Genomic DNA, 21,526 nt, shown 5'->3' with positions numbered 1-21,526 from the left:
CTATGTACCTACAGGCCAATTTGCACATGTTTGCATACTCTTTTCAAAACTGTTAAACTTAAGTTCAAAACCGAACATAACACACACTTGAATAAGACAGTGATTTGCTACATTTCTGAAGTAATACCGTATTGAAATATATTCCAAATCTAAAAAATGAAATACTATCAAAACAATTAGACCAACCACAGCTGATTCCCATTGTAGCTGAACACTTACCCAGGTGTTAGTCTTTCAATTTCATTACCATCCATACAAAAGGGGACATCTTAGGAATAATGCTGTACTGTAATGTAAACATGGACCCAGACAGAGGGGGAGAAGTGGCTAACAGAGGAAGAAGAGTGGCTGGGAGAGGGAGAGGAGTAAGTATGCGTGGTGGAAGAAGACTGAGAGGACGATCAAGAGCTGTAGTCTCAGATGAGATAAGGGCCACTATAATTGATCATGTAATAAATCATGGTCTATCAATGAGAGAGGCTGGTCTGAGAGTGCAGCCAAATCTGCAACGCTCAACAGTGGCATCTATTATGAGAAATTCCGGCAAAACAACAGGTAATATGTGCATTCTGCAGGGCATCTGATTGAACTGTACATTACAGAAGTAAATTGAGCAAAGCCTCCAAACCGACTTGTGTGTAATTGTTTTTGAATTTCTGCTTAGGACCCAACGGTTACCTCCCACAGGCGGGAGAGGTAGAATTTTCACTGCTGTGCAGGAAACTGCAATTGTTGATATGGTCATCAGAATCTATGGCATAAAACTCACAGAGATTCGGGACAGTGTTGGCAGACAACATTACATTTGGAAATATTCACAATGTAAGCATAACTATTTCTAGAGTCCTGAAACAACATCAAGTCAGGATGAAGTGGTTGTACACTGTCCCCTTTGAGAGGAACTCTGAACGAGTCAAGCAACCCAGGAACCAATACGTCCAGGTAAGATGACTATAAAATACAGAACTGGTTTTGAACAAAACCAAACAGGGCAGCGGCACACAATGGCATATTTTTAGGTATAATGTAAACTACCGAAATAGACTAACTCTTATGTTGCCTTGTGGATTTATTTTAGAGAGTCATGGAGATTGAAGCCAGGCAAACACCCCACATATTCATCTTTGTGGATGAGGCTGGTTTCAACTTGGCCAAAACACGGCGGTGAGGAAGGAATGTGACTGGGAAAAGAGTCACAGTGGATGTCCCGGGCCGGAGGGGTGCCAACATCACAATGTGTGCAGCAACATCCTCTGATGGATTGCTGTTAGACAAACCGCTAATTGGGCCATACAACACCGAGCGTCTCATTTCATTCCTGGATTACCTATATGGAAGGGTTATGCCATGTGAGGAAAGGGTTGCAGTGAGGCAAAATCAGCCAATGTTTTTAATTGTATGGGACAGTGTGGCATTTCCCCACTCCCATGCAGTCACAAAGTGTTTTGCAGCCCGTCCCAGGATGGTGTCACCTTTCCTCCCACCTTACTCTCCATTCCTAAACCCCATAGAGGAATTATTTTCCTCATGGAGGTGGAAGGTTTATGACCACCATTCACATGATCAAATGTCCCTCCTGGGCGCAATGAATGCTGGATGCCTGGACATATCTGCAGAAGATTGCCAGGGATGGACCAGGCATGCCAAAAGATTCTTTCGTACAGTAGCTGTATTGCCCAAGACAACATAAGATGTGATGTGAATGAGAACCTGTGGCCAAATGCAGAAGACAGGGTTGACTAGCATTGCTACTGTATCTGTATCGGTAGATGGTGTATATACAAATTCTTGTATTTTGGAATGACTCAATGCCAAAAAATGACATTAAACATATTGAAGCTGTCACGGCCGTCAAAGGAAGGAGACCAAGGCGCAGCGTGATTTGAATACATTCGTCTTTTATTAACGAAGAACACTTAAACAACCTAACAAAATAACAAAACGAACGTGACGCTAATCAAACGAGTGCTGACATGCAACTACACATAGACAACTACCCACCAATACAGGTGGGAAAAGGCAACCTAATTATGGTTCTCAATCAGAGACAACGATAGACAGCCGCCTCTGATTGAGAACCACACCCGGCCAAACACACAGAAATACAAATCATAGAAAAAGGAACATAGAATGCCCACCCAAATCACACCCTGACCAAACCAAAATAGAGACATAAAAAGATTTCTACGGTCAGGGCGTGGCAATGACGTAATTATGCCAACTCATTGCTGGCCCAGCTACAGTTAATATCCTGCAGACACAACCTCCCTTGACCTCTCCATCGTGGTTACAAAAAGTTACAAAAAAAGGAAAATAAATAAACATAAATATGGGTTGTACTTACAATGGTGTTTGTTCTTCACTGGTTGCCCTTTTCTTGTGGCAACAGATCATAAATATTGCTGCTGTGATGGCACACTGTGGTATTTCACCCAGTAGATATGGGAGTTTATCAAAATTGGGTATGTTTTGTTGAATTCTTTGTGGATCTGTGTAATCTGAGGGAAATTTGTGTCTCTAATATGGGCATGCATTTGGCAGGAGGTTAGGAAGTGCAGCTCAGTTTCCACCTCATTTTGTGGGCAGTGTGCACCTAGCCTGTCTTCTCTTGAGAGCCAGGTCTACCTACTGCAGCCTTTCTCAATAGCAAGGCTATGCTCACTGAGTCTGTACATAGTCAAAGCTTTCCTTAAGTTTAGTCAGTCACAGTGGTCAGGTGTTCTGCCACTGTGTACTCTCTGTTTGTTAATTATTTCCAATGTGTCAAGTAATTATCTTTCTGTTTTCTCATGATTTGGTTGGGTCTAATTGTGCTGCTGTCCTGGGGCTCTGTGGGGTCAGTTTGTGTTTGTGAACAGAGCCCGAGGACCAGCTTGCTTTGGGGACTCTTCTCCAGGTTCATCTCTCTGTAGGTGATGGCTTTCTTAAAGAAAGTTTGCGAATCGTTTCCTTTTAAGTGGTTGTAGAATTTAACGGTTCTTTTCTGGATTTTGATAATTAGCAGGTATCGGCCTAATTCTGCTCTGCATGCATTATTTGATGTTTGACGTTGTACACAGAGGATATTTTTGCAGAATTCTGCATGCAGAGTCTCAATTTGGCATTTGTCCCATTTTGTGAATTCTTGGTTGGTGAGCGGACCCCAGACCTTTTTAACCAGATCCTAATTGGTATGTCGAATTTTATGTTCCTTTTGATGGTATAGAAGGCCCTTCTTGCCTTCTCTCTCTCCTCTCCCTTTCCTCTCTCTCTCTCTCTCTCTCTCTCTCTCTCTCTCTCTCTCTCTCTCTCTCTCTCTCTCTCTCTCTCTCTCGCTCTGCTGGGATGGGGGGCGGGTCATTTCATTTAGCCTTTTCATGCTTTTTCTATCAATCTTAAATATGTTTGGACAAAATAACAGTACACAATATTTCCCAGGATTGTAGAGATTTGTACACTCACACTTTAGAAAACCATGCTCATCCTTATACAGTATATCATGCAATAGGAATCTGTCATTTCAAACTTACACTGGTAAGGTGATCTCACTCACTCACTCACTCACTCACTCACTCACTCACTCACTCACTCACTCACTCACTCACTCACTCACTCACTCACTCAGCCCAGTCACCTCACTCCAAAGTTAATATTTAATTCTCTCTGTGTGATATATATACTGCAACTTTATCTCCTGTTCTCTCTTTTAACAGTGTGGTAGTGTCCTCATTTATCTCGTAACATCTTCCCCGCATTCCAATTAGATTTTCTATTTAATATATCCATTTCTCTTCTCTGTGTACCTGTGCTACTCTCTGGATATCTGGACCAGCCATGGTGGTGTGTCTGACTGGACTATGGAGGTATCGGAATTACCTGATCATATTCCTCATCCCTCTGTTGATTCTACCTTTACCCCTAATAGTTGGGGGACCGGTAAGAGTGTGTGTGTATGCGTGTGTTTGTGTGTATGTGTCTGTTTGTTTGTTTGTGTCTAACTGTGCAGAGGCTGTGGTTTGTTTGCTTTAAACCTCTTGAAAGTTCAGAAGTTATTCTGCAGCATTTCAAGTCCTGGTTGTACACAAATGTAATGCTGAAATTCCTTGAAAACTCTATATGTTTATTGATGCTTCACTGCATGCTTTGGTTACACATCTGTGTGTATTTCCTGATGTGATATTTCTATTGTATTTGTGACATTTTTAATTATTTCAGAATATCCATGAATCTACTGTAGACTGGTAATTTAGTGTGTGTAGACACTGTAGATAAGAATTTCATCAGCCATGCACATCTTTTATCACCAAGGGCTTACCATGTATCATAAATATATTTATAGAAAATCCAAGCCTGTTTTTTCCCTCTAAGAATGTATTTGTTTTATCAAAATGGATATTAAAAGGGCAATCTGCAGTTCATACAACTACCCCCCGTCACTGATTAAAAGCTTTGGTAAACAGCTGAGGGATGGGGCTGGAGAAGTATAACCACTCTCAAATTCATAGACAGAGCTAGGGATGCAAGGACTGACCGTCCACGATATAACAATTCTAAGTTTAACCATGTTTTGAGGCTATACAGTGTTTGTTTACAATGACATTGTTTAGAAACCATGGAGTGAAACAAGCTTATATTTTGGGTTCTGATGGGGTACGACAGTTAAACTAAGCTCATGAGGTAAGTTATATTCTTCAAAAATCAACAGGTACATAATTAATACATAATCCCAAAAAATGGATGTAGCAACTGAGGATTCTAGCTTTAATTGGTTAACTGAAGGGCATCGTAACTAAATGACTGTCACGTTCGTCGCAACGATGAGACCAAGGCGCAGCGTGATTGGAATACATTCTTCTTTATTAAACGAAGAACACTCAAAAAAACTAACAAAATAACAAAACGAACGTGAAACTATAAACAACTAGTGCTGACATGCAACTACACATAGACAACTACCCACCAATACAGGTGGGAAAAGGCAACCTAAGTATGGTTCTCAATCAGAGACAACGATAGACAGCTGCCTCTGATTGAGAACCACACCCGGCCAAACACAAAGAAATACAAATCATAGAAAAAGGAACATAGAATGCCCACCCAAATCACACCCTGACCAAACCAAAATAGAGACATAAAAAGATTTCTACGGTCAGGGCGTGGCAATGACGTAATTATGCCAACTCATTGCTGGCCCAGCTACAGTTAATATCCTGCAGACACAACCTCCCTTGACCTCTCCATCGTGGTTAAAGATTAGGCCTACAACAAAGTGATAATGTTAAGTTACAAGGGAGATACTATGGCCATGGAGAACTGGAGAGAACTGGAGAGAACTAGAGAGAACTAGAGAGAACTAGAGAGAACTGGAGAGAACTGGAGAGAACTAGAGAGAACTGGAGAGAACTGGAGAGAACTAGAGAGAACTAGAGAGAACTAGAGAGAACTGGAGAGAACTGGAGAGAACTGGAGAGAACTAGAGAGAACTGGAGAGAACTAGAGAGAACTGGAGAGAACTAGAGAGAACTAGAGAGAACTAGAGAGAACTAGAGAGAACTAGAGAGAACTAGATAGAACTGGAGAGAACTGGAGAGAACTAGAGAGAACTAGAGAGAACTGGAGAGAACTAGAGAGAACTAGAGAGAACTAGAGAGAACTGGAGAGAACTGGAGAGAACTGGAGAGAACCGGAGAGAACTGGAGCACCTTTAGAAATGACAGTAGTATGAATTTGGGTAGACATGATATTTGTTTTAATTGATTGTTATTAACTATGCATTGCAAGAACTATAACTGACTTATTGAATAGATTTATTGAATTGCACACAAGGACACTTCTTCATGTTCTAAAATCGTTATACAGCTTGTCTGTGCTTTGATGCTGTTAGCTGTTGTCTCAGATGATTGTTTACTAAGAACAAATTGGTCCTGAGAGAGGAATGACTATCCTACCTCAACAACACTCTCACAGTCCCTGTCTATCTCATGTGTGTGTACAGGAGGCTAGTTGTGGCTTTGTAATCATCCTGATGGCCCTGTACTGGTGTACAGAGTGTATGCCTCTGGCTGTGACCGGTCTGCTGCCTGTCATCCTCTTCCCTATGATGGGCATCATGGAGTCAAGCGAGGTACCAACACTGCTACCCTCTCCCCTCTCTACTCAACCACCTCCATACCTAATGACTGGATCTTACCCACCCATTAGACTCAGTAATGGAGACAACAACATTCTGTTTTATGATCAAGATAAACAGGTCAACAGTTGACTAAAATGTGAAATGTAAATCTTTGTTTAGTAGATACAGTGTTGAGGACGTATGAATAAAGTACCTAAGTACTGTTGATAAACTTCTTTCTGTTGATCCCATTATTAGTACATTATGGTAGTTCTAAGCAGAACCTGTCTCAGGCCAGTACACTCGTTCAGAACCCCCCTGTCTGTCTCTCATCCAGGTGTGTAACCAGTACATGAAGGACTCTAACATGCTGTTCATCGGAGGGCTGTTGGTGGCTATAGCTGTGGAATACTGGAACCTTCACAAACGCATCGCCCTCAGAGTACTGCTCCTAGTAGGGGTGAGGCCTGCTCTGTAAGAGACCTGTTTTAATGATTCTATTACAGAGCTGTTTGGTCTAGTGTTCTGATAGCCCAATGTTGTATTCATATTAAGTATTTTATATGTTTCATTTTTAAATGTTTTTTTATCTCCCTCTCTATCCTCCTCACTCTTGCTTTTCCACTCTCCATTCTCTTTCCCTCCCTCCCTCCCTCCCTCCCTCCCTCCCTCCCTCCCTCCCTCGCTCCCTCCCTTCCTCCCTCCCTCCCTCCCTCCCTCCCTCCCTCCCTCCCTCCCTCCCTCCCTCCCTCCCTCCCTCCCTCCCTCCCTCCCTCTCTCTCTCTCTCTATCCCCCCTCTCTCTTTCTCTCTTTCTCTCTCTCTCTCTCTCTCTCTCTCTCTCTCTCTCTCTCTCTCTCTCTCTATTCCCCACTGTCTCTCCAGTCTGATGATGGGCTTCATGGGCACCACAGCCTTCCTGTCCATGTGGATCAGTAACACAGCCTCCACTGCCATGATGCTGCCCATCGCTAACGCCGTGCTGAAGCAGCTGTGTGACACTGAGGCCCAGGCAGAGGAGAGGGAGATGGACCTGATGGCCATCAGGGGGGGCGGGACTGGGACTGGGGTACCTAAGGGCCAGGAAAACCAGGCCTTTGAGATGGGTGACAAGGAAAAAAGTATTACCATAGGTGTGTGTTGTTAGGAGAAAGTGGTGTGTGTGTGTGGGGGGGGGGGGGGGGGGGGGGGGGGGGGGGCATGTGTGTGTGTGTGAGCATTTGTTTTGTGTCCATTAGCCCCAACACCATCCGTCCTAGGTTTCTCAAGCCATTCTCAAACGGGAATACAGCCTGGTACCACAAGATTATGTGTCCATTAGTTTGACCATGAGCTTTCACAATCACAAGCTATTCCACATCTTTCTGTTTTTGTAATAAATTATATCTCTCTTATTTGGCAGATGATGGAGTTGCTGCTAAATATACAAAGGATGTCAAGCCCAGGGAGAATGGGGTCAAGTTAGGTAAGTAGAATACAGTGTGTGTTCTCTCAACATCAGTGTTCCTCAGTCATGGTCCTTGAAACCCACAGGGTGGACAGGCTTTTGTTCCAGCCCAGGAATAACACACCTCATTCATACACCTGTTGTGGGTTCCCTGAAACACCCTTCTGTCAATTATTCAACCATTCATCTTAGTAGAGGAACACAGTTAAGTAAGAGATATGGATAAGTTATTGATATGATAATTCAGGATGTGACCTTATTGATTTTGTCTGTTCGAGACAAGATTGTTTGGACTTATCTGGCTGAGATAGAATACAAAGTACACGGACGCATTGAACATCATGTTCAATATCACCACCAGATACTCTCAATCCCTGCAGACTCCCTGAAAACAAGGTGAAAAATCTTTGCCCTAAACCCTTAGTTACCCTTAGGAAAACTTCTGATAGACTGACCTCTAACCCTGAACATTTTGATTGGCTGACCCATGGTTCTCTCCCTCCAGAGCCCGAGCCAGAGGTGGAGGAGTGCCTGGAGGTAAGGGAGAGGAGGCTGAAGAGGGAGGCTAAGTACCTGAACCTGGATAAAGGTATGAGTCTCAGTGTGTGTTACGCTGCCAGCATCGGAGGAACAGCCACCCTCACTGGCACCACCCCGAACCTCATCCTCAAGGGACAGGTCGACGAGTACGTTTATATGTCTGTTTATAAATGCTTACTATGCGTGAGTAGTATTACAAGTAAATACAGTAAGATACCCATCTGAGTAGCTCTCATTAAACGCTTATTGTGTGTGGATACAGTATTGCAAACCGGTTAAGCAACGGTTCATCTCTGGGAGAACTGTAACTGTAGTCTTCTTTACTTACAGCAGCTAAAGCACAAGGCTGGATACACTGACTGTACAGTAGCTCCTTTGATCATGTTTCCATTCCCTTCCCTGGCTTGGGAGTTAGCTAACATCTTTGTCACTTCCTCCATAGAATTAGAATTCCCTGCTCATTCCCGTTCAAAGCAGTTTTTTGTGGCGAGTGCACCGGCCCGGCGGCCATATTGGGTGTACCTACAGTTGAGTACCCTTTAGAATGTTCATGTAACTAATGCTAGTTCTAATTCTATCATTCTATCATTCCTTCCCCACAGGCTGTTCCCAGGAAATGGAGACATCATCAACTTTGCCAGCTGGTTTGGTTTCTCCTTCCCCAACATGGTTCTGATGCTGATCATCTCCTGGCTGTGGCTGCAGTTTATGTACCTGGGCTGCAAGTGAGTCATTCTTTCCTGTTATGTTTTATCTACAGCCAATAATATTCATAACACCGTCTCGTGGCAGGAAGCCGAAGCAATATGATTGTGTGCCTGCAATCCATGTTGAAAGGTGACACATTCACAAACATTCATAAAAATGCAATATAATGACTATGCATAGTAAAACAATAGAAGGTAATGGTTTATGCTCATGTTTCACTTATATAGATACTTCATTGTCCATTTATGCAAGACATTGCCATATAGACAAAGTAGATAGACGCCTATATAAGACCCAGAGACCTATATGACACAATATAGAGATCTCTGATATGTCTCCGATCTATTTGGCCCATTCACCCACAGCATGAAGAAGTCGTTTGGCTGCGGGATGAATAAAGATGGTGACAAGGAGGCGTACGGGGTGATGAAGAATGAGTATAAGAAGCTGGGCAGTATGTGCTTCGCTGAGGGCTGTGTTCTGGTGCTGTTTGTTCTGCTGGTCCTGCTCTGGTTCACCAGAGAACCAGGCTTCATGCCCGGCTGGGCCACTGTGCTCTTCAACAAGGACAGACCGTGAGTGATAGATGTCAGTACGTTCTGTGTTGTAACTTCTGGGTATTGTGTCTACTAGTCACTCCCTGGGCTTCTTCCTGGTTCTCCCTCACTTTTTATATCTGATAGTTTTCAGCTGTGTATCCCAGTCTTTGCTCTTTCCCACTTTCTTACTCTCATGTAAGTTAACAATTTAGCTATACATATAATGTGGACATAAACTGTAATTACACAGTACATGTCCATGTAACTACCATATCAATACACAGGGACACACTGAGAAATGGGACCAAGAGACATTGTTAATATGCAGATGTCTATGTCCCAGGTACGTCACCGATGGCACGGTGGCCATCCTGATGTCAACACTGTTCTTTATGATCCCAGCCCAACTACCCAGATGTGGCGGGTACTCTGAGGATGGTATGTGTGTGTGTGCACGTTTGTGCATGTATGTGTTTTGTCAATATATCTATGAGTGGTGAGAGTACATAGGTGTGTGATCGAGTGTGTGATCGAGAGAGACGTTGTGTGTGTGTCTACCTGTCTGTCTGTGATACTATTGTATAGAGCAGCCTTTCGAACATGTTAATGGTGGCTCGTGACATCATTTTTGGGGGGGAACTGAGTCTGGGTCTCAACTTACTGTTGAGAGTTAGAATAGTAGAATACACAAGGTGCAATTTTGAAATTTGGTTGTCCATCAGCAGTTTCTCTTGTTGTCAGAATTTTTTTGTTGTACATTTTAGTCATTAACCAGATGCTCTTATCCAGAGCGACTTATAGTAGTGAGTGTATACATTTTCATACTGGTCCCCCATGGGAATCAAACCCACAACACTGCCGTTGCAAGTGCCATGCTCTACCAACTGAGCCACATGGGACAACAGTCTCTGACAGTCACTCAATTAGCCATGTCAGCTAACAATTTTTAGATTAGTAAATTAGTCTAGCCAGCTATCTAAACTTGTAGTAGTCATGGTCGAATACCGACCGGCCAAGCAGGGCACATGCCCAAGGGCCCTGACCTCCACAGGGCCGCCATCACTCTCGCTCAGATATCATATTAACATTGCATAAGTCATGGCAAAATGTGTAGAATTGCAGGAAATTAGCTTTAAAACTTTTCTCTCCGCCGCCAGGAGGGGGGCTATACATTTTTTGCTTGCGAGGAGGGGAGGCCCGTCAAACAAATCTCACTTAGGGCCCCCAAAAGGGGGCATGTTTTCATGAGCTTGGGTCCCAGGAATGACTTATTTTGGTCCCAGGCTGAAAAAGTTTAAGAACCCCTGGTATAGAGATATAATCTTCAGGACTCAGTGCTTTGTTATCGTCCTGATAGCACCCTTACTTCTCAGGGCTCGCACACACACACATGCACACATGCACACACACACACACACACACATGCACACACACACACACACACACACACACACACACACACACACACACACACACACACACACACACACACACACACACACACACACACACACACACACACACACACACACACACACACACACACACACACACACACACACACACACACACACACACTCTCACTCGAGACACATCAGAGGGCTGCATCGTGATAGCGCCAGCCTCAAGGTCAGCCCTGCCCTACACGGCCCTATTCTCTGTTCTGCCCTTTCCCCGAAACGAATAGCTTTCAAATCACTGAATGACTGGCGGACATTTATAAAGGGATATAATTATTTTTTGGATAACCTTATTTTCTATTTATTATGTATAGATTTTTTTATATAAAACATTTAATTCACTCTTTATGCGAACTGCAGAGAACACCGGAACAACAAGAATCACTGAATTTTCACAGTGAATTATTGTAATGTTTGTTTGTTAATTAATGCCATAAGAGATGGGTTGCCAACTGGCGATTTGACACCAAAATAAGATTTCATTCATTCATTCATATAAATACATATGAACTGTTTCTCCCTCTGTAACCTAAACTGAGTTTGGTGTTCTTACTCCTGATAAGGTCCAAAGTCAAAACAAAGTGCTCCAGTAATGCAGCTCCTACCTCAAAACGGCAGCAGCTTAATGTGTTTGGTAAATACATGGGTGTCACAATGATTAAAGGCACTTAGTGAAGAGTTTGAGTTTGGAGTGCGAGGCAGCAGAGTTTGCGAGGCAGACTTTGAGGTGCCTTGTCATGGCTCCTTGACTTCTGGTTTTCCATTCCTGGCATAGAGTGTTTTTGTGGTCATGTTAGTGTCTTGGAGTTATCAATGGCCTTTGCTCCCTGAGATCATAACAGTATAATCTCTGCCCATATAGATTTGGACAGAGATACTGTACACTTTAATAACACTGTACCTTCCTAACTACCATGTAAATACACAGATCTTCGGGACTGTAGTCTTGAGTTACCATACTACCAAGTTCCTGCAGGAGTGCCTGGAATCAAGGCTGTAAGGACCGTGATGGTAAACCTGGTGTCATTCTCCTGTGTGTGTCTTGTCCCTATAGGAAAGCCACTGAAGGCCCCTCCCACCCTGCTGAACTGGGACGTGGTCCAAGAGAAGATGCCGTGGAACATTCTCCTGCTACTGGGAGGAGGCTTCGCTCTGGCCCGGGGAAGCGAGGTACCGTCTGTCTGTAGGTTGGTCAGTCTGTCCGAATCGGTCGGTCTGTGTTTTCTTTTTTTTTTGTTGAAATGATGACAATTGTGGATATGTTTTTCTCTGTGTGCAGGTGTCTGGTCTGTCTCAGTGGCTAGGAGAAAGTCTGGCCCCCCTGCAGTCCATCCCTCCCTTTGCCATTTCCTTCCTCCTGTGTCTACTCACCGCCACATTCACTGAGTGCTCCAGTAATGTAGCTACTACCACACTGTTCCTGCCTATACTGGCCTCTATGGTAAGACAGAATCCCTTAGAAATGTACATACACACACCCAGGCAACACACATGGTAACACACATGTCCACTTAGAAAACCCAGATTAATAATTTTAAGTGGTGCTCCTTTTGGGACTATTCCATTGGTTCCATTTTACCGGGAAAACTAAAGGCCTGCGAGCGGTTTGGTCAGCATATTAGGCATACACTATATGTTAATTTCACTTCTTTGACTCATGTGTGACCCTGTCTGTCTGTTCCCAGGCCGTAGCCATTAAGCTCCACCCACTGTACGTCATGCTGCCCTGCACCATCTGTGCCTCGCTGGCCTTCATGTTGCCGGTGGCCACGCCCCCTAATGCCATCGCCTTCTCTTATGGCAACCTCAAAGTCATGGACATGGTACGACCTATGAACCTTCACCCCTCACCCCTCACCCCTCTCCATACAGTACTTTGTGTAGAGAGTGAAATACTATCCTGGATCCAAACTGAATTGTTCTGTTTCACTGTTTCAGTCTGGGCATCTATTCATTGTAAAAAACACTTTGTGACAATTGCTGATATAAAAATAGTTTTATTCTGTAAATACAGTAAATGTGATTCATTGATTGAATCATTGAAACCAGAAGTGAAACGGAGCAATTCACTTTGGATCTAGGCTAGTAGAATACATGGTTGTGAATCATTCCGTCTCTGACCCATGTTTCTACCTGTTTTTCACCGCGCTGACAACAGGCGAAGGCTGGATTTGTTCTGAACATTGTTGGTGTCATCACCATCAACATCGCACTGAACACCTGGGGAGCAGCCATGTTCAATCTCAACACCTTCCCTGACTGGGCCAATGTTACCACCATACACACTCCCTGATCTGGAGACACTGGCAAGGAAGGAGGGAAGGAGGGAAGGAGGGAAGGAAGGAAGGAGGGAAGGAGGGAAGGAGGGAAGGAAGGAAGGAAGGGGAGAACAAAAAGGAGAGGAGGAAGAGAGCGGAGGGAAGGGAAGAGGGGAGAGATACTGTATGTACACGTCTATCTGGGACAGGCTGTGAACAGAAGACAGTGCTGATGGTCAACCCACTCAGGGTGTTCTAGACTACTACTGTATACACACTCCATATAACAACACAGTATCTGTTTACCGGTCGGACTGGTACTCCTCCTACACTCTGTCTAAGTTTAGATTGATTTGAATTAAATTAATTTAGATTAATCAATGGTTTTTGTACAGCTAAAACATGCAGGTTGTATTTGATCCTTTTTCGGATTGTCAAATCTGTTTAAGCTTAGAGGATCGGACACAAGAGGGAGATCTATGATTACGTTATTATATCATAAACAACAACAAACAAACAAACATCTATTTAATGTGAAAGGCAATCTGTGTTGGAATACAAATGTTATTTTTGGAAAACCATCAGTGGCATATTATTATGAAATGTTGTGCTGTTGGTCCTTAAAGCTGCTGCACAAATGTATATTTTCACTATTGTTTCAGTGTTTATGTATCATGTCTACTGTATTAAATACTGCACACAGAAAAAACTCAACCCCTCGAAATAGGAGAATCTTTTCAAGTGTCCAATCACAGGCCATCTCAAATGAAATCAAAATGTCATTTGGGGGATGTTTTATTATTTGTGTTGGTTATAATTGTATTATAGTTCATGTATGATGATGACATTACTATTTGGTTTGCACATTGATTTCTTGGGTTCATACATTTTGTGGCACTGCTCCCTTCATACCCACTTCCTGTAGGATTGCAGAATATGAATTTGGGCAAAATGATGGGCTCAAATCCCATTGACATCCATAGGATTATGCCCACTGGCGGAGACCTCACCGGGTTTGAACGGAGACAAGGGTACAGAAGGAAAATCTTTTCTATTTCAATGTTATTATTGTTGTTTTCAATTATATAGCTTTCAGATAATTCCGAGTCCTTTCAAAGCAGTAGGTAAAAAATAAAGGAAAATACAGTACAAAATAATAATTGAGGGTAAAGAAGGAAATTAATCAAATTAAATTACAATTTATAGAATTAATTTTGGCATGGGTCCGTGTTCATTAGACAGTAGGACAGGATGACCTTTGGATGACCTTTCCATGACCTAGGGTCATCAGGGCGGCCGGTAATAAAATTAGATTTGGGTTATAATCTGGGTACCATTCTCCCGTGATCATTCCATGGTAATGTCACTCAAAGGCAAACAAACAAGAGAAAGACTCAGTGGTTCCATGCATAATTGGTTGGTAGGGTGGTTCCATGCATAGTCGGGTGGTAGGGTGGCACCATGCATAGTCGGGTGGTAGGGTAGTTCCATGCATAGTCAGGTGGTAGGGTGGTTCCTTGCATAGTCAGGTGGTAGGGTAGTTCCATGCATAGTTGGTTGGTAGGATGGTTCCATGCATAGTCAGGTGGTAGGGTAGTTCCATGCATAGTCAGGTGGTAGGATGGTTCCATGCAAAGTTGGGAGGTAGGATGGTTCCATGCATAGTCGGGTGGTAGGGTGGTTCCATGCATAGTCAGGTGGTAGGGTAGTTCCATGCATAGTCAGGTGGTAGGGTGGTTCCATGCATAGTCAGGTGGTAGGGTGGTTCCATGCATAGTCGGGTGGTAGGGTGGTTCCATGCATAGTCGGGTGGTAGGGTGGTTCCATGCATAGTCGGGTGGTAGGGCGGCACCATGCATAGTCAGGTGGTAGGGTGGTTCCATGCATAGTCGGGTGGTAGGGTGGTTCCATGCATAGTCAGGTGGTAGGGTTGTTCCATGCATAGTCAGGTGGTAGGGTAGTTCCATGCATAGTTGGGTGGTAGGGTGGTTCCATGCATAGTTGGGTGGTAGGGTGGTTCCATGCATAGTCGGGTGGTAGGATGGTTCCATGCATAGTTGGGTGGTAGGGTGGTCCCATGCATAGTCGGGTGGTGGGGTGGTCCCATTTATAGTCAGGTGGTAGGGTGGTTCCATGCATAGTCGGGTGGTAGGGTGGTTCCATGCATAGTCGGGTGGTAGGGCGTCACCATGCATAGTCAGGTGGTAGGGTGGTTCCATGCATAGTCGGGTGGTAGGGTGGTTCCATGCATAGTCAGGTGGTAGGGTTGTTCCATGCATAGTCAGGTGGTAGGGTAGTTCCATGCATAGTCGGGTGGTAGGATGGTTCCATGCATAGTCGGGTGGTAGGATGGTTCCATGCATAGTCGGGTGGTAGGGTGGTTCCTTGCATAGTCGGGTGGTAGGGTGGTTCCATGCATAGTCGGGTAGTAGGGTGGTTCCATGCATAGTCAGGTGGTAGGGTGGTTCCATGCATAGTCGGGTGGTAGGGTAGTTCCATGCATAGTCAGGTGGTAGGGTGGTTCCATGCATAGTCAGGTGGGAGGATGGTTCCATGCATAGTCAGGTGGTAGGGTGGTTCCATGCATAGTCAGGTGGTAGTCAGGTGGTAGGGTAGTTCCATGCATAGTCGGGTGGTAGGGTAGTTCCATGCATAGTCAGGTGGTAGGGTAGTTCCATGCATAGTCAGGTGGTAGGGTAGTTCCATGCATAGTCAGGTGGTAGGGTGGTTCCATGCATAGTCAGGTGGTAGGGTGGTTCCATGCATAGTCAGGTGGTAGGGTGGTTCCATGCATAGTCGGGTGGTAGGATGGTTCCATGCATAGTCGGGTGGTAGGGTGGTTCCTTGCATAGTCGGGTGGTAGGGCGGTTCCATGCATAGTCGGGTAGTAGGGTGGTTCCATGCATAGTCAGGTGGTAGGGTGGTTCCATGCATAGTCGGGTGGTAGGGTAGTTCCATGCATAGTCAGGTGGTAGGGTGGTCCCATGCATAGTCAAGTGGTAGGGTGGTTCCATGCATAGTCGGGTGGTAGGGTGGTTCCATGCATAGTCAGGTGGTAGGGTGGTTCCATGCATAGTCAGGTGGTAGGCTGGTTCCATGCATAGTCAGGTGGTAGGCTGGTTCCATGCATAGTCAGGTGGTAGGCTGGTTCCATGCATAGTCAGGTGGTAGGGTGGTTCCATGCATAGTCAGGTAGTAGGGTGGTTCCATGCATAGTCTGGTGGTAGGATAGTTCCATGCATAGTCAGGTGGTAGATTAGTTCCATGCATAGTCAGGTGGTAGGGTGGTTCCATGCATAGTCAGGTGGGAGGATGGTTCCATGCATAGTCAGGTGGTAGGGTAGTTCCATGCATAGTCAGGTGGTAGGGTGGTTCCATGCATAGTCAGGTGGTAGGGTAGTTCCATGCATAGTCGGGTGGTAGGGTGGTTCCATGCATAGTCTGGTGGTAGGATAGTTCCATGCATAGTCAGGTGGTAGATTAGTTCCATGCATAGTCAGGTGGTAGGGTGGTTCCATGCATAGTCAAGTGGTAGGGTAGTTCCATGCATAGTCAGGTAGTAGGGTGGTTCCATGCATAGTCTGGTGGTAGGATAGTTCCATGCATAGTCAGGTGGTAGATTAGTTCCATGCATAGTCAGGTGGTAGGGTGGTTCCATGCATAGTCAGGTGGGAGGATGGTTCCGTGCATAGTCAGGTGGTAGGGTAGTTCCATGCATAGTCAGGTGGTAGGGTGGTTCCATGCATAGTCAGGTGGTAGGGTAGTTCCATGCATAGTCGGGTGGTAGGGTGGTTCCATGCATAGTCTGGTGGTAGGATAGTTCCATGCATAGTCAGGTGGTAGATTAGTTCCATGCATAGTCAGGTGGTAGGGTGGTTCCATGCATAGTCAAGTGGTAGGGTAGTTCCATGCATAGTCGGGTGGTAGGGCGGCACCATGCATAGTCAGGTGGTAGATTAGTTCCATGCATAGTCGGGTGGTAGGGTGGTTCCATGCACAGTCAGGGGGTAGGGTAGTTCCATGCATAGTCGGGGGGTAGGGTGGTTCCATGCATAGTCAGGTGGTAGGGTGGTTCCATGCATAGTCAGGTGGAAGGGTAGTTCCATGCATAGTCAGGTGGTAGGCTGGTTCCATGCATAGTCAGGTGGTAGGGTAGTTCCATGCATAGTCAGGTGGTAGGGTGGTTCCATGCATAGTTGGGTGGTAGGGTAGTTCCATGCATAGTTGGGTGGTAGGGTGGTTCCATGCATTGTCGGGTGGTAGGGTGGTTCCATGCATAGTCAGGTGGTAGGGTAGTTCCATGCATAGTTGGGTGGTAGGGTGGTTCCATGCATAGTCGGGTGGTAGGGTGGTTCCATGCATAGTCAGGTGGTAGGGTAGTTCCATGCATAGTCGGGTGGTAGGGTGGTCCCATGCATAGTTGGGTGGTAGGGTGGTTCCATGCATCGTTGGGTGGTAGAGTGGTTCCATGCATAGGTGGGTGGTCGTGTGGTTCCATGCATAGTTGGGTGGTAGGGTGGTTCCATGCATAGTCGGGTGGTAGGGTAGTTCCATTCATAGTCGGGTGGTAGGGTAGTTCCATGCATAGTTGTGTAGTAGGGTGGTTCCATGCATAGTCAGGTGGTAGGGTAGTTCCATGCATAGTCAGGTGGTAGGGTAGTTCCATGCATAGTCGGGTGGTAGGGTGGTTCCATGCATAGTCAGGTGGTAGGGTAGTTCTATGCATAGTCGGGTGGTAGGGTGGTTCCATGCATAGTTGGGTGGTAGGGTGGTTCCATGCATAGTTGGGTGGTAGGGTGGTTCCAGGCATAGTCAGGTGGTAGAGTGGTTCCATGCATAGGTGGGTGGTAGGGTGGTTCCATGCATAGTCGGGTGGTAGGGTGGTTCCATGCATAGTCGGGTGGGAGGATGGTTCCATGCATAGTCAGGTGGTAGGGTAGTTCCATGCATAGTCAGGTGGTAGGGTGGTTCCATGCATAGTCAGGTGGTAGGGTAGTTCCATGCATAGTCGGGTGGTAGGGTGGTTCCATGCATAGTCTGGTGGTAGGATAGTTCCATGCATAGTCAGGTGGTAGATTAGTTCCATGCATAGTCAGGTGGTAGGGTGGTTCCATGCATAGTCAAGTGGTAGGGTAGTTCCATGCATAGTCGGGTGGTAGGGCGGCACCATGCATAGTCAGGTGGTAGATTAGTTCCATGCATAGTCGGGTGGTAGGGTGGTTCCATGCACAGTCAGGGGGTAGGGTAGTTCCATGCATAGTCGGGGGGTAGGGTGGTTCCATGCATAGTCAGGTGGTAGGGTGGTTCCATGCATAGTCAGGTGGAAGGGTAGTTCCATGCATAGTCAGGTGGTAGGCTGGTTCCATGCATAGTCAGGTGGTAGGGTAGTTCCATGCATAGTCAGGTGGTAGGGTGGTTCCATGCATAGTTGGGTGGTAGGGTAGTTCCATGCATAGTTGGGTGGTAGGGTGGTTCCATGCATTGTCGGGTGGTAGGGTGGTTCCATGCATAGTCAGGTGGTAGGGTAGTTCCATGCATAGTTGGGTGGTAGGGTGGTTCCATGCATAGTCGGGTGGTAGGGTGGTTCCATGCATAGTCAGGTGGTAGGGTAGTTCCATGCATAGTCGGGTGGTAGGGTGGTCCCATGCATAGTTGGGTGGTAGGGTGGTTCCATGCATCGTTGGGTGGTAGAGTGGTTCCATGCATAGGTGGGTGGTCGTGTGGTTCCATGCATAGTTGGGTGGTAGGGTGGTTCCATGCATAGTCGGGTGGTAGGGTAGTTCCATTCATAGTCGGGTGGTAGGGTAGTTCCATGCATAGTTGTGTAGTAGGGTGGTTCCATGCATAGTCAGGTGGTAGGGTAGTTCCATGCATAGTCAGGTGGTAGGGTAGTTCCATGCATAGTCGGGTGGTAGGGTGGTTCCATGCATAGTCAGGTGGTAGGGTAGTTCTATGCATAGTCGGGTGGTAGGGTGGTTCCATGCATAGTTGGGTGGTAGGGTGGTTCCATGCATAGTTGGGTGGTAGGGTGGTTCCAGGCATAGTCAGGTGGTAGAGTGGTTCCATGCATAGGTGGGTGGTAGGGTGGTTCCATGCATAGTCGGGTGGTAGGGTGGTTCCATGCATAGTCGGGTGGTAGGGTAGTTCCATGCATAGTCGGGTGGTAGGGTAGTTCCATGCATAGTTGTGTAGTAGGGTGGTTCCATGCATAGTTGGGTGGTAGGGTAGTTCCATGCATAGTTGTGTAGTAGGGTGGTTCCATGCATAGTCAGGTGGTAGGGTAGTTCCATGCATAGTCAGGTGGTAGGGTAGTTCCATGCATAGTCAGGTGGTAGGGTAGTTCCATGCATAGTCAGGTGGTAGGGTAGTTCCATGCATAGTTGTGTAGTAGGGTGGTTCCATGCATAGTTGACCGGTAGGGTAGTTCCATGCATAGTTGTGTAGTAGGGTAGTTCCATGCATAGTCAGGTGGTAGGGTAGTTCCATGCATAGTTGGGTGGTAGGGTAGTTCCATGCATAGTCAGGTGGTAGGGTGGTTCCATGCATAGTCAGGTGGTAGGGTAGTTCCATGCATAGTTGGGTGGTAGGGTGGTTCCATGCATTGTCGGGTGGTAGGGTGGTTCCATGCATAGTCAGGTGGTAGGGTAGTTCCATGCATAGTTGTGTAGTAGGGTGGTTCCATGCATAGTTGGGTGGTAGGGTAGTTCCATGCATAGTTGTGTAGTAGGGTGGTTCCATGCATAGTCAGGTGGTAGGGTAGTTCCATGCATAGTCAGGTGGTAGGGTAGTTCCATGCATAGTTGTGTAGTAGGGTGGTTCCATGCATACTTGGTCTGGTAGGGTAGTTCCATGCATATTTGGGTGGTAGGGTAGTTCCATGCATAGTCAGGTGGTAGGGTAGTTCCATGCATAGTCAGGTGGTAGGGTGGTTCCATGCATAGTCAGGTGGTAGGGTAGTTCCATGCATAGTTGGGTGGTAGGGTGGTTCCATGCATTGTCGGGTGGTAGGGTGGTTCCATGCATAGTCAGGTGGTAGGGTAGTTTCATGCATAGTTGGGTGGTAGGGTGGTTCCATGCATAGTCGGGTGGTAGGGTGGTTCCATGCATAGTCAGGTGGTAGGGTAGTTCCATGCATAGTCAGGTGGTAGGGTAGTTCCATGCATAGTCAGGTGGTAGGGTAGTTCCATGCATAGTCAGGTGGTAGGGTAGTTCCATGCATAGTTGGGTGGTAGGGTGGTTCCATGCATAGTTGGGTGGTAGGGTGGTGCCATGCATAGTCAGGTGGTAGAGTGGTTCCATGCATAGGTGGGTGGTAGGGTGGTTCCATGCATAGTTGGGTGGTAGGGTGGTTCCATGCATAGTCGGGTGGTAGGGTAGTTCCATGCATAGTCGGGTGGTAGGGTAGTTCCATGCATAGTTGGGTGGTAGGGTAGTTCCATGCATAGTTGTGTAGTAGGGTAGTTCCATATATAGTCAGGTGGTAGGGTAGTTCCATGCATAGTCAGGTGGTAGGGTAGTTCCATGCATAGTTGGGTGGTAGGGTAGTTCCATGCATAGTCAGGTGGTAGGGTAGTTCCATGCAAAGTTGGGTGGTAGGGTGGTTCCATGCATAGTCGGGTGGTAGGGTAGTTCCATGCATAGTCGGGTGGTAGGGTAGTTCCATTCATAGTCGGGTGGTAGGGTAGTTCCATGCATAGTCGGGTGGTAGGGTAGTTCCATTCATAGTCGGGTGGTAGGGTAGTTCCATGCATAGTTGTGTAGTAGGGTGGTTCCATGCATAGTCAGGTGGTAGGGTAGTTCCATGCATAGTCAGGTGGTAGGGTAGTTCCATGCATAGTCGGGTGGTAGGGTGGTTCCATGCATAGTCAGGTGGTAGGGTAGTTCCATGCATAGTCGGGTGGTAGGGTAGTTCCATGCATAGTTGTGTAGTAGGGTGGTTCCATGCATAGTCAGGTGGTAGGGTAGTTCCATGCATAGTCAGGTGGTAGGGTAGTTCCATGCATAGTCAGGTGGTAGGGTAGTTCCATGCATAGTCAGGTGGTAGGGTAGTTCCATGCATAGTTGTGTAGTAGGGTGGTTCCATGCATAGTTCGTCTGGTAGGGTAGTTCCATGCATAGTTGTGTAGTAGGGTAGTTCCATGCATAGTCAGGTGGTAGGGTAGTTCCATGCATAGTTGGGTGGTAGGGTAGTTCCATGCATAGTCAGGTGGTAGGGTGGTTCCATGCATAGTCAGGTGGTAGGGTAGTTCCATGCATAGTTGGGTGGTAGGGTGGTTCCATGCATTGTCGGGTGGTAGGGTGGTTCCATGCATAGTCAGGTGGTAGGGTAGTTCCATGCATAGTTGTGTAGTAGGGTGGTTCCATGCATAGTTGGGTGGTAGGGTAGTTCCATGCATAGTTGTGTAGTAGGGTAGTTCCATGCATAGTCAGGTGGTAGGGTAGTTCCATGCATAGTTGTGTAGTAGGGTGGTTCCATGCATAGTT

General features: G+C 46.1%; 1 protein-coding gene across 5 annotated transcripts; it reads left to right on the top strand.

Annotated features, from left to right (window-relative positions):
• Positions 1-3,809: 3,809 nt before the first annotated feature.
• On the top strand, positions 3,810-13,120 carry LOC129832075 (solute carrier family 13 member 2-like). 5 transcript variants are annotated; one of them, XM_055895819.1, is made up of 13 exons: positions 3,810-3,915; positions 5,975-6,103; positions 6,429-6,565; positions 6,976-7,223; positions 7,502-7,555; positions 8,043-8,223; positions 8,680-8,802; positions 9,151-9,360; positions 9,668-9,762; positions 11,839-11,954; positions 12,064-12,225; positions 12,470-12,607; positions 12,943-13,120. In XM_055895819.1, exons 1-13 carry the CDS (start codon positions 3,814-3,816, stop codon positions 13,075-13,077), a joined length of 1,830 nt encoding a protein of 609 aa, XP_055751794.1. In that variant the 5' UTR covers positions 3,810-3,813; the 3' UTR covers positions 13,078-13,120. The 5 variants fall into 5 exon arrangements, 4 of the variants coding, with proteins under 4 accessions (XP_055751794.1, XP_055751795.1, XP_055751797.1 ...); XR_008755866.1 differs by lacking the exon at positions 12,943-13,120 and having other exon boundaries at positions 11,839-11,967; positions 12,470-12,558; XM_055895820.1 differs by lacking the exon at positions 7,502-7,555.
• Positions 13,121-21,526: the final 8,406 nt, after the last annotated feature.

The sequence above is a fragment of the Salvelinus fontinalis genome, chromosome 33 (genome assembly GCF_029448725.1).
Source record: "Salvelinus fontinalis isolate EN_2023a chromosome 33, ASM2944872v1, whole genome shotgun sequence".
NCBI classification, from domain to species: Eukaryota; Metazoa; Chordata; class Actinopteri; order Salmoniformes; family Salmonidae; genus Salvelinus; species Salvelinus fontinalis.
Note: the sequence above shows the minus strand (reverse complement) of the source record. Positions and strands in the feature narration are given on the sequence as shown.

Excerpts from the sequence above, each read along its gene's own strand:
- LOC129832075 (XM_055895819.1), top strand. The coding sequence starts at position 3,814 with ATGGTGGTGTGTCTGACTGGACTATGGAGGTATCGGAATTACCTGATC. Across the intron at positions 3,916-5,974 it reads CCCTAATAGTTGGGGGACCG|GAGGCTAGTTGTGGCTTTGT; the intron begins GTAAGAGTGTGT and ends GTGTGTGTACAG. Across the intron at positions 8,224-8,679 it reads CTCAAGGGACAGGTCGACGA|GCTGTTCCCAGGAAATGGAG; the intron begins GTACGTTTATAT and ends CCTTCCCCACAG.